General features: G+C 35.5%; 2 protein-coding genes across 2 annotated transcripts; both read right to left on the bottom strand.

The window, feature by feature from the left end:
• Positions 1-4,288: 4,288 nt before the first annotated feature.
• Positions 4,289-5,788, bottom strand: CTRU02_201510 (transposase; the record flags this gene model as incomplete). Its single annotated transcript, XM_070203869.1, has 2 exons — positions 4,289-5,608; positions 5,642-5,788. 2 exons carry the CDS (start codon positions 5,786-5,788, stop codon positions 4,289-4,291), a joined length of 1,467 nt encoding a protein of 488 aa, XP_070062451.1.
• Positions 5,789-9,807: 4,019 nt separating this feature from the next.
• CTRU02_201509 (transposase) lies at positions 9,808-11,292 on the bottom strand (the record flags this gene model as incomplete). The annotated part of the gene is made up of 1 exon (XM_070203868.1): positions 9,808-11,292. One exon carries the CDS (start codon positions 11,290-11,292, stop codon positions 9,808-9,810), a length of 1,485 nt encoding a protein of 494 aa, XP_070062450.1.
• Between the last annotated feature and the right edge of the window lie 1,404 nt (positions 11,293-12,696).

The raw sequence follows: 12,696 nt of genomic DNA, 5'->3' as shown, positions 1-12,696 counted from the left end.
TAAATAGGTTTGCTTTACTTATTACTATTAGTAATAGTAGACGTAAGAAAGCGTTAGGTATAATATTAAGTTTCCCTAAGATATAAGTAATATTAAGGTTAAATTAAGAAAAGTAGTTAGTAATACTTACTAATTAAAGATTTGCTTTATTAAGATCTATCGTTCTTAATAACGTATAAGTAAGAATTCCTTTTATAACTACGTAGTTTATAAGGATTTATACTAGGTTCTTATTTAATTATACTAGTTTCCTAAGTTTCTTTACTACTTATATTATTACTACTACCTCCGCTTTAGTTACGAAGTATTACTTTTCTATTAAGGATATTACTTTTAAAAGAAATAGTATTAGTTAGATATGCTTTTATAAGATGTCTTTTCTAGGAATTCCTATACTATCCTAAGTAATATCTATCTAGAATATTATAAGCTTAAATCCTCCTTTATAAGCGTCGATTTTAAAGAATAAGGGTTTTTCTAAGTTATAGTAATATCTTATAACCTAGTCGTAAAGATTTCTTTATAATATTTCTTATACTTCTATTTCTTCTAGCGTTAGCTTAAAAGTCGTATATTAAAACCGTTTAGTTTTTATAGGCTTATTAAGGCTTGTTAGCAACTAGTCTTCCTTACGTAGGATTATTGCTAGCTTAGTTTTCCTTTCGTTAAGGGGGGTTATGATTACGTCGTATTATAAAATATCTTTTCGAAGCTATCTTACTATTCCGAGGTATTTCTTAAGATCGCTAAGGTTTTTTAAGAACCTAAGATTCTTAAATATAGCGATTCGATCGTCTATTCTACGTATCCCTTATCTATCTACGATATAGCTAAGAAGTTTTATAGAAAGGAAATTAATAAATAACTTTTTCACTACTATATTAAGCTTATTATTATTAATTATATTAAAGACTATTTTAATATATTTAAGGTAGTTTTTATCGGTATTATTAAAGATTACGATATCGTCGATATATATATAAACGAAGTATTTATAGTCTTAGAAGATATGATTTATAAATCGTTAAGCGTAAGCTAGTAAGTTCTTAAATCTTATAAGCATTACGTTCGAGATCTCGATATTATAAAGACTTATTACTATTATCTTATTATAGTATTTTAAATAGATAAGTAGTTAGTAAAAAAACCTAGTAGTATCGAAGAAGGTTATTCTTTTCTTACTACGAATCGCGTTTATTATATTATCTTAGTTTAGTAAGGGATAAACGTTTAAGACTGCTAGGCGGTTAAGTAAGCGTAAGTCTATAACTACTTTAGGTTTTCTTATAGTTTTTATTTATTACTATATAATAAAAAGAAGATAAGTAATTAGGATTAACTTACTATTAGCTTAATCTATCTTTCCCTTAGTATAAAGTTAGCTATAGGTTTCGTCTAAAACTATAAGGTCTTTGAAACTAAGTAGATAAACCTTTATATTAGTTTTTTAGTTTTACTATCTATTAATAAGGTCGATTTATATACGTTCCTTATTAGGAAGTAGTATAATACCTTTATTATAATAAATATTATACTTATCAAGGATTTTTTATAATTATTATATAAATTCTTTATTAAAGTTATATATCTCGATGCTATACTTACTAAGAATTACTAGCATATCGTCTAGTTTAGAGATTTTATAGTTTAGTATCTTGTCTATCTATAGTTTAATACTTCCTTCTAAGGTACTTTCCTTATTAATTATATTAAATATTATATTATCTTACTTATTTTTAGCTTCGAGGTTACTAAATAAGATACTTATATCCCTTAATAGTTATTTCGTAAGGTAACCGATACGATAGCCTTTAGGGATTCGTATTTCTAAATTTCCTTTATTATAAATAAGAAATAGCACTAGGGTTGTAAGATCTATTATATTATAGATCGCTACCTTATATATTAAGTAGAAGGACTAGGTTTTGCTTTTATCGTTACTATCTCTTAGCAGAAAGCTATATCGTCTCGGGACGAAGACTTAACTCTTTTATAAAATTATTACTATATAGGCGTTATCTACGCGCCTAGCAGATAGCGTCTACTATCGATACTTAACAAACGCCTTTATATTAAATATAGATTGAAACTTAATAATAGACTTATTAAAGTCTACGACAAGACTATATTCTTTATAAAAAAGGGTACTAAGTAATAAGTTTACTTTAAGCATATTAATAACCTTTGCTATAATAATAACGTATATATTTACGTCTATCTTGCTTATTTTACTAAGGATATAGAAGTTAAATATTACTTCTTCTATAACCTAGAAAGTAGAATCTATAGCGTTTATTTTCCTTAGTTCGATCGCTTAAAAAGACGATTTATAAGCAAATTGTATAACCTAAGACTTTTTAACTAGTATAGTTAAGGCTTTTATATCGATATATACCTCGTCTAGTTTGCTATTATCGTCGGCTTTAACGTAAAGTCGAAGGTATATTCTTTTCGAAGGCATGCCGTACTTATTCGGTTTCGTCTAAGTATTGATAATTTAGCTTAGTACTAACTTTAGTAACTTTCTAATTTCGTAGTTTTTCATAGCTACTTTAGCAAAGTCGCTACGTAGCTCCGTCTAAGGCTTTATTTAATACGCTATCGTAACTACTATTACTTCTTCTTATATTTAAGGAGATAGGGGAGGGATCTCTGCCTTAGGAATAGTTGCTTCGTAGGCGCGGAAGGCAATATTACTAGTCTATCCTATATAGGCTACCTCTTCTTCTTATAGTTATACTACTAGAACTTTTACGATGTCTTTAAGGATATACTTATAATCGATAAGGTAATTAATTATATCCTTATCTAATTCGTCTTCTTATACGAACTTAGCGTTATTAAGTAGTTAACCTAGATAGTTATACTAAGCAAATCGCCTTAAGTTTAGGAACTTTTACTATACGTTCTAAGGTTTATAGTCTTTCTAGTTTTATTATTTCTAGTTAGGTTGCGTTTTCTTTTATTACTATTAAGGCTAGTTACGTTATAGCTAAGGAAAATCGCATTTCTCTTAGTTTTTATTATTCTAAGCTAGGCGTAATTCTCCTTATAAAGCGTTATCTTTACTATCTAGGGTAGTTATATAAAGAACCTTGATTAAGGTTTATAAGTATCTTCGAATAACTTTACGTTTTTCCTTAGTAAGTCTAAGATAGCTTTTAACCGTATTATTAAGCGTTAGTTTATAAAGAAATCGTTATAAAGATAGGTCTAAAGCATTATAAAATATCGTAAGTAGTTATTACTAAAGCGTTAACGATCCTAACTATGCTTTACTATATTTAAAATAGTTTTAAGTAAATAATTAGATATCCTTATTACTACCGATCTTTTCTATAATAAACTTATTAAATACTACTTATTAGATTACTTCTATCTAAGTTAGCCTAAATCAAGCTTTTAATCCTTTCTATAAGCTAAACTATCCCTAGGCTTTATACTAGTTCCTTTTTATAAGCCTAAGGTAATATTCCTACTAGCTAAGTATTTTGCTTCTAAGTAGGTTTTGTTATTTTCTAAAGACTTTGTCTTAAGCGTAAAGATTAACGATCTTAGCTTCGATCGCCGAGAGCTATAGGTTTACGTCTTAGTAGCATAGTATCTCTCGGTCGTAGAATATAGGCTCCCTACTATACTTACTATTAGCGTTAAGCTAGAATACTTCGTATCGTTACTAAATATTTATTATAGCTACGAATCTCCTCCCTAGGTTCGGTAGTTCCGATCCTAGCGTTGCTATGCTTAATAGCCTTCCGAACGCGTTTATTAGTATTGCCTCGAACTATTATTATATTTAAGGGGGCGGTAGAGTCTAGAAGGATAGAAATCTTATTACTATTAAGTATAGTATCTACCCCTAAGGGGGAAGGTATCTTCTTATGCTAGGGGGTATATATTACTATTAAGGATTCTATCCCTAGCTTAATATAAATTACGTTCCTTCTAATAAGGTTTTTATAACTTATGCTTTTGTTTTTAAAAGAATAACCTTAGCTTATAACGGTTTCGTATATTATTATTAATTTAATAGTCTTACTTACTAAAAGGTTTATTAAGGTTAGCTTACGGTTATATCCGACACTATTAACTATAGCTTTTAAAAGTCTTCGTAATTCCCCTTATATTAGCTATATTTAAGTAATACCTTAGGAGGTTATTACTTTTATTATTAAAGCTATAACGTACATGATAAGCGAGTGAGACAGACAAGCGAGTGAGACAGTAAACCAGACCTTCGCGACAATAATATCGAAATCTATAACAAGAAATCTTAGATTGATTAATACTACTCGGATTCCTGTTCTTCGGATGTTTCCTTAATAAATTGACATGTTCTCGCGTTGTGGCCTGTATTCCCGCATACGCTACACCGACGATGAGTCGTCTCAGACCTCACTTTGCGACCACTACTCCGTCGCGTTTCCTCTTGTAGTTGCGTGTCTGCCTCTCTTTGCGACTGTATATCCTCTCCAGTAGATATAGTAAGACTTCCTCCTTTCTGTAGACGTGTTTTCTTAGCCCTTCGACGCCGACTTAATATTGCATTCTCCTCTCGAAGGATTTGAACCTCTGACTCTAGTAATGCTACCCGATGCCCTAGTCCTTCTGTCCCTCTGGCTAGCTTACTCACAGCACTATAAATTGATGCTGGAGAGCTGCTTCGGTGGCGTGAGATTCGACTCTTAATAAAAGTAGACTGTGATCTTGCTTCGCTTGGGTTGCTCGGCGTCCTAGAGATCCAAGGGTCTGGTGTCTGAGGGACCCCCTCCTCAGGCGTTGGCGTTCGGAACTTTACATCCAGCTTTGAGAGAACACTTTCTGCATTCAAAGGGACAAGTCCAGCTCCTCGGAAACCTCCCTGGATATTTTTCCTCGTAAAAGACTGCTTAAAAGCTTCGTGAAATGCTGCAAAGAAATCTTCCTTCGAGATATGGGTTGTGCCTCGCCGCATCTTATTCTCAATTTGCCGACCGTAGGCATTCTTTAACGGCTGAAAACAACCAACATCTAAGGGTTGAAGTAGATGAGACGAGTGAGCCGGCATGCACAGTGTAATAATGTTGTTTTCTTGACAAAAGAGCTCGAAGGCTGCGGAGTAGTGACTTTCATGACCATCAACAACGAGGAGGCGATATTTCCCAGACGTACGTGGTTTTGTATAAATGTCGAAGTGTCTGATCCAGTCAATACCTCTCTCGTTTGTTGTCCATCCATTTTCAGACGTTGCAATAGCCCAATCGCCCGGAAGAGAGGTTTCTGTATACCAGCTTGAGAGGTGATACTGGCCTGCAACGATGATGTATGGCGGGATGCTCTCCCCTTGGGAATTAATAGCCTGGATAACTGTAACCCATTCCCTATTGCCAGGCTGTGTCATCTTCGTATTTGAACGCCTTTCAGTACTTGTAACAACCATTCCAGAAGCAATAACGCCTATCATAAAGCCGGTCTCATCAAAGTTGTAGATATCAGCATCAGCAATACCATACTTCGCAATTGTATTCTTCACAAGCGAAAACCAGCTACGAATCACCTCTGGATCTTCGCATTGAGCTCTCTTATAGTCATACTTGCGAAAGAAACGCGTCCTAAGCTGTGGTTGTCGCTTGACGAAATTAGAAGCCTAGCGCTTCCCAACTGGAGGCGCGTCGCGCTCTGCGAGAAGTCGATTGGCCATTTCTTCCACACCACTCAGCCGGGGAGGAAATGATCGCGCATCTAGGTCGAGAATATACTCAACTATTGTCTTCTCTTCTAAATCTGATAAATTCCGTGAATTAGGCATGCTGTCGCGTCGTGAGACTATTCCCTTTAGTCGCCGGCTTAATGTTGCGTGACTGACTGTATAGAGTGCACCTGCGGCCCGAGCACTAAGTTTTGGGTCATTTCTTATTGCTTGAAGGGCAATTTGTAACCTTCTTTCAATACTAGCTGATTCCATGATTTATTGTAGAGGAAAAGGTGCCGGTCGCGTCAAGGTGCGACGGTCGCGGTTTACTGTCTCACTCGCTTGTCTGTCTCACTCGCTTATCATGTACGTTATTAATAGTATTATTAGCGCTAGTTTAGTAGTTTCGTTATTTCTTATAAGTTACTTGCCTTTCGTAATATCTAACTCTTCTAAGCTTAGTTTTCTAAATTATCCTTAAAGGTCTTAAAGTTCTTAAGCGTAGATAATCGCCTTAGCGATACTATTTACCGCCTTATTATAATCGTAATTCTCTATCTTCTAGCTATCTTCGAGTTACGTTACCTAAGTCTAGGTTTTATTATTATATCTAACGTCGATTCAGCCGATATTTATATTCTACGCGATAAACGCTATAATACTCGTATATACTCGGAAGGAGTTTGAAATTCTTATTATTTTAAGATTATCGGGATATATCTCTTAATATCGTAGGAGACGTCTCTCTATCTCGCGATAACCGTTATTTAACCTCGGGTTATTTACGTAACTTATTATATAAGTCTATGTTAGCTATATCGAGGTATAAGTTATGATTTTAAGTAAGTAGGCTTATAAGGTATTTCCTTCGAGATTCTTTATAATATATCGCGGTTAAATCGAGAGAAAAAATTAATCAAGATTAAGTTATACTACTACTTATTATAGTTCTTCCTACTAGCATATAGCTATAATAGGTAGAGGTCGGAACCGTAATAAGAATAAAGATATAAATAAAATAGTATAGAAGTTAAATAAACGGTTATAAAGTAATAAATAATAATAAATTAATAAACATAGGTATAAGTAGTTAGTCTTCTATTAAGTTAGTCTACTAACGATAATACTATCGAAAGCGTCTTTTATATAGGTACGGCTAGTATATAAAATATTATATACCCCTAATAACTATTTATAAAACTATAATAGTTAGTAACTTTAGTTTATAAGTCAGGTACTTTTATATAGGGTTTAGCACCCTTATATAGAAGCGTAAGACTATCTATACCCTTGCGTTTTTAAGTTTTTTTTAAGATACCTAATTCGTATTTCTTTACTAACATCTATATTTTCCCGTTCTCCTTCGTAAATCTCTATATAGACTATTATAATACCTTACTATAGCTAGCCGGCTACGTATCGACCTTACCCTTTTTTAATCTATTATTACTAAGAAGTTTTAGAATAGCTAGACTTATTCTAATATAATTATATATCTTTCCGAATCATTCTAAATTTAAGTCTTTCTATTAACATTTAAACGTTTCCTATAAAGCTTAAACCTCTACCGCGAAGTCTGTATAGAATTTTCTAACGCCTTATTATAATATATCTTCTAGCTTTTCTTTAATTATAGGCTATCCGATTTAGATATTCTTTTATGCTTATAGACGGAAGGCTTTATAGTCTTATAACATAGTGTTAGAAGTATAAGTATATTATACTTCTATTTTACCTATTTATCCTATTTAGTCTTATCTAAGACTTAGTAAGACTTACAAAAGTAACTAGCTAAGAATGGCTGCTTGCTAGTTTAAACATATGACATTCAGATCCCTATGGAATACTCTCTTTAACCTTATCTAAAAGTCTATTTAGTTAAAGAAGATTCTAGTCTGATTTATAAGCTGCTTTATAAGCTAGTTGACGTATATACTTACGTATACTAAACCTAGCTTATAGCTTCCTATATTAGCTATTATAGGCGACGTTATACTACTATATAACTAGCCTAATTCTCTCCCTTAGCTAGTGTTACGACCCGACAGTTAACAGACCACTGACGACGACCCCGCAGGGGCTCAGCGGTTATAGGGACGGCCGTCAGCCGTTACGTCGTAACAACCCCCACGGAACGGAAGAACTAGGATACAGGTCACGTGACGATAAGCAGGACCGACGGACGATAAGCGGTCCTGGGACAGGACCGACGGTGCCAAGGGCGGTCCATGGCGATGGACCGACGTCCTGGGTGTCGGTCCCCCAGGATCAGGAAGTGTTCAGCATGGAACCAGACTTGTATATAGTTGGGACTCGAGTCCTCTCGAGTCCTACCTTTCCTAGTTCTTCAGCAATCAACTTTGTGACTACCCTCACCGGTACTTTCAGCTATCCTAAGTGACGAACTACTCTACGACTCTTGTTGAGGCCTTGACTGATCACCAAGCCCTTTGAAGATCTACGATCTATTCGACCAGGACCACGGAACGACTGTTACTACTCTCAATCCCTGACTTACTGCTAACACAAACCCACTGTCAGTTAGCTGGCCGTAACAGCTAGCTATTAGTTCCTCAACCAACTCAGCTTCAATATAAGCCTATACATTCTTTACTATTAAAGCCCTACTTCATAAGTACAAGTTCCCTTACTCTAATACCCTGTTATAAGGATATCGTACTATCTACGAGATTCCTACCTACCGTTCCAACACATAGCTTAGAAGATATTCGAAAATGCTATAAACTATAGCGCCGTCAAACCCCCGAGTAGCTTTAAGCAGTATTTTACTAAGCTATAAACTTCCTTGCCTTTATAATAAGTAATAAAGCACGCGTTATATAAGACTTTAGCCGAGAATTCCTCTTTATATATATATGCTAACATAGCTATATTATTAGCCGCTTAGTCTTATATAAAGCATATCGTATAGTTTTTCCCGAAGAAGTTATTGTTACGAGCAGGTCAGGGCAACCAACTGTGGCACAAAGCAAAAGCTTCGGTAATGATGACTCCGGCATCATTATCCCCTGTTCTGCACTATATAGCTACGCCGGCCAGGCACCAACTGGTTGGGCCGTAACACCATGTCTCCCCTCTAAGAGGCATGTCCCTATGCCGAGGACCAATCGGACATATCGCGGGTATAAGCAGGGAAACTCCAGGCTAGTAGGGAACCAATCTACATAATTGCCTGCCCACGGTCGGGCGTCGCAGGGACCAGGGAGGACTGGCGACGTATGGGATTCGAACCCACAACCCTCTACGCGGGGTGGAGTCATCATTGTGTTACGAGCAGGTCAGGGCAACCAACTGTGGCACAAAGCAAAAGCTTCGGTAATGATGACTCCGGCATCATTATCTCCTGTTCTGCACTATATAGCTACGCCGGCCAGGCACCAACTGGTTGGGCCGTAACAGTTATAAACCGACTAAAAGAGATCCGATACCAGCGGAAAGGTTAGACTATGCTAGGTCTAAACTTTATATAGTTACTCGATATATATAATAAACTACTTCCGTTTAGGTTTAAGATATATGCTAGTATCGATATATACTCCTGTTATATTATATAGTTTTACGTTAGGTTTTCTATATATATAGCTTATTCTATATTAGCTTAATATCTATCTATACTTTTATTATAAGGTATTATGCTATAAACTATTCGTTTAGACCGTAGTATAGAAACTATCTTAACTACTAGTAGTTATTAATATTTATTATAAAACTATATAAAGAAAGCCTCTTTATAGCTAGGCTAAGACGTTCCTATTTAGTTCCGTAACTATTAGATCTTTAGTAAAAATATTTATAATATTAAGATTAAAAGCTAGTAAAACTAACTTTATTAAGCATAACGTACATGATAAGCGAGTGAGACAGACAAGCGAGTGAGACAGTAAACCAGACCTTCGCGACAATAATATCGAAATCTATAACAAGAAATCTTAGATTGATTAATACTACTCGGATTCCTGTTCTTCGGATGTTTCCTCAATAAATTGACATGTTCTCGCGTTGTGGCCTGTATTCCCGCATACGCTACACCGACGATGAGTCGTCTCAGACCTCACTTTGCGACCACTACTCCGTCGCGTTTCCTCTTGTAGTTGCGTGTCTGCCTCTCTTTGCGACTATATATCCTCTCCAGTAGATATAGTAAGACTTCCTCCTTTCTGTAGACGTGTTTTCTTAGCCCTTCGACGCCGACTTAATATTGCATTCTCCTCTCGAAGGATTTGAACCTCTGACTCTAGTAATGCTACCCGATGCCCTAGTCCTTCTGTCCCTCTGGCTAGCTTACTCACAGCACTATAAATTGATGCTGGAGAGCTGCTTCGGTGGCGTGAGATTCGACTCTTAATAAAAGTAGACTGTGATCTTGCTTCGCTTGGGTTGCTCGGCGTCCTAGAGATCCAAGGGTCTGGTGTCTGAGGGACCCCCTCCTCAGGCGTTGGCGTTCGGAACTTTACATCCAGCTTTGAGAGAACACTTTCTGCATTCAAAGGGACAAGTCCAGCTCCTCGGAAACCTCCCTGGATATTTTTCCTTGTAAAAGACTGCTTAAAAGCTTCGTGAAATGCTGCAAAGAAATCTTCCTTCGAGATATGGGTTGTGCCTCGCCGCATCTTATTCTCAATTTGCCGACCGTAGGCATTCTTTAACGGCTGAAAACAACCAACATCTAAGGGTTGAAGTAGATGAGACGAGTGAGCCGGCATGCACAGTGTAATAATGTTGTTTTCTTGACAAAAGAGCTCGAAGGCTGCGGAGTGGTGACTTTCATGACCATCAACAACGAGGAGGCGATATTTCCCAGACGTACGTGGTTTTGTATAAATGTCGAAGTGTCTGATCCAGTCAATACCTCTCTCGTTTGTTGTCCATCCATTTTCAGACGTTGCAATAGCCCAATCGCCCGGAAGAGAGGTTTCTGTATACCAGCTTGAGAGGTGATACTGGCCTGCAACGATGATGTATGGCGGGATGCTCTCCCCTTGGGAATTAATAGCCTGGATAACTGTAACCCATTCCCTATTGCCAGGCTGTATCATCTTCGTATTTGAACGCCTTTCAGCACTTGTAACAACCATTCCAGAAGCAATAACGCCCATCATAAAGCCGGTCTCATCAAAGTTGTAGATATCAGCATCAGCAATACCATACTTCGCAATTATATTCTTCACAAGCGAAAACCAGCTACGAATCACCTCTGGATCTTCGCATTGAGCTTTCTTATAGTCATACTTGCGAAAGAAACGCGTCCTAAGCTGTGGTTGTCGCTTGACGAAATTAGAAGCCCAGCGCTTCCCAACTGGAGGCGCGTCGCGCTCTGCGAGAAGTCGATTGGCCATTTCTTCCACACCACTCAGCCGGGGAGGAAATGATCGCGCATCTAGGTCGAGAATATACTCAACTATTGTCTTCTCTTCTAAATCTGATAAATTCCGTGAATTAGGCATGCTGTCGCGTCGTGAGACTATTCCCTTTAGTCGCCGGCTTAATGTTGCGTGACTGACTGTATAGAGTGCACCTGCGGCCCGAGCACTAAGTTTTGGGTCATTTCTCATTGCTTGAAGGGCAATTTGTAACCTTCTTTCAATACTAGCTGATTCCATGATTTATTGTAGAGGAAAAGGTGCCGGTCGCGTCAAGGTGCGACGGTCGCGGTTTACTGTCTCACTCGCTTGTCTGTCTCACTTGCTTATCATGTACGTTAGTCTATAACTTAGAAAGTACGTATTATTTACCTTTATATCTATTTATTTACTAATAGTATTAAGCATATTTCTATCGATTATAAGTATTAAGTTTATTTTATAACTAATTGCTTTCTAACCGTATTGCCTTATTATTTATCTTTATACTACTTATCCGTAAAGACTTTACTTCTTTTATTTAACTTTAGAATAACTATCGTATTCGCTTATAAAAAAGTCGCCTATATATTATTTCTAGTTAACTATAGAAACTTTATCATTATCTAGATTATCAAACCGTATAAGACTTTGCTTAGCTAATCGATTACGTAAAGATTTAAAAACTTTAAAACTTACTTAGAAGTAAAAAACTTAATTTAGATTAATTCCTTCTATATAAAGTCTTTTAAGTTTATAAAGGTATTATAAAGCCTATATAAACCTTTCTACTAGTTATAAACTTCTACGGTATATAATATCTACGTATTAAAGCATATAACTTCCTATAATAACGTCTTAAAGAATATATTAAGGCTAGGATTTAACTAGAACTTTACTTACTATTAAAACAAAATAAAGGTATTAAATAAGTAAAAGAATAGTTCCGTAGCCGCGGGATTAGTATAGATAAACTTTATATATTACTATTAGGAAGTAATAATAGTTTAGAAATAGATAAAACTTAAGTATATAGAATATACCTAAACAATTATTTCCTTTTATTATACTACTATTTCGTCTTCTTCCTTATCTTTCTAGCTACCCCCCTTAAGAGTTATATCCTCCTAAATAACGTCTATATAGCCTTGCTACTTAACTTATAAGTACGTACGCTTACGTAACTTTATTCCTTCTCTCTCCTACTTTATTACTTCTTATGCCTTAAGAGAAGGCTTTCGTTCGGTTCGAGTTTAAATTCGAGTTAAAAGTTTAGGTATAAGCGCTTTCGTAAATATATTAATAGTAAGTAAAGGTATTATACTAGTTGTTACTATGTTAAGCGTATATTATTTTAGTCGTAACTTCTTTAATACTTATAGTTTAGTAATAAGCAGATCTACTTAACTTTCGGAAATAAGTATAATAGTATAAACGTCTTTGTTAGGGGTAATTAAGGCTTTGCGAAGAAAGGTAAAAAGGTCTTTAGCCTTATACGCTACCTTACGAAACTTATATATATCTATAGGATTTTTTAGAGTAATAGGTATTGCCTTCTAGTTTCGGTTAAGGAATTACTTCTTAGACGTAAACTTTACTAAGACCTTACTTATTATATATATATAAAGTAAACTTAGAAGTTAATAAGAACTATAACTTCCTAAT

This window comes from Colletotrichum truncatum (genome assembly GCF_014235925.2).
Source record: "Colletotrichum truncatum strain CMES1059 chromosome Unknown Contig_0001, whole genome shotgun sequence".
NCBI classification, from domain to species: domain Eukaryota; kingdom Fungi; phylum Ascomycota; class Sordariomycetes; order Glomerellales; family Glomerellaceae; genus Colletotrichum; species Colletotrichum truncatum.
Note: the sequence above shows the minus strand (reverse complement) of the source record. Positions and strands in the feature narration are given on the sequence as shown.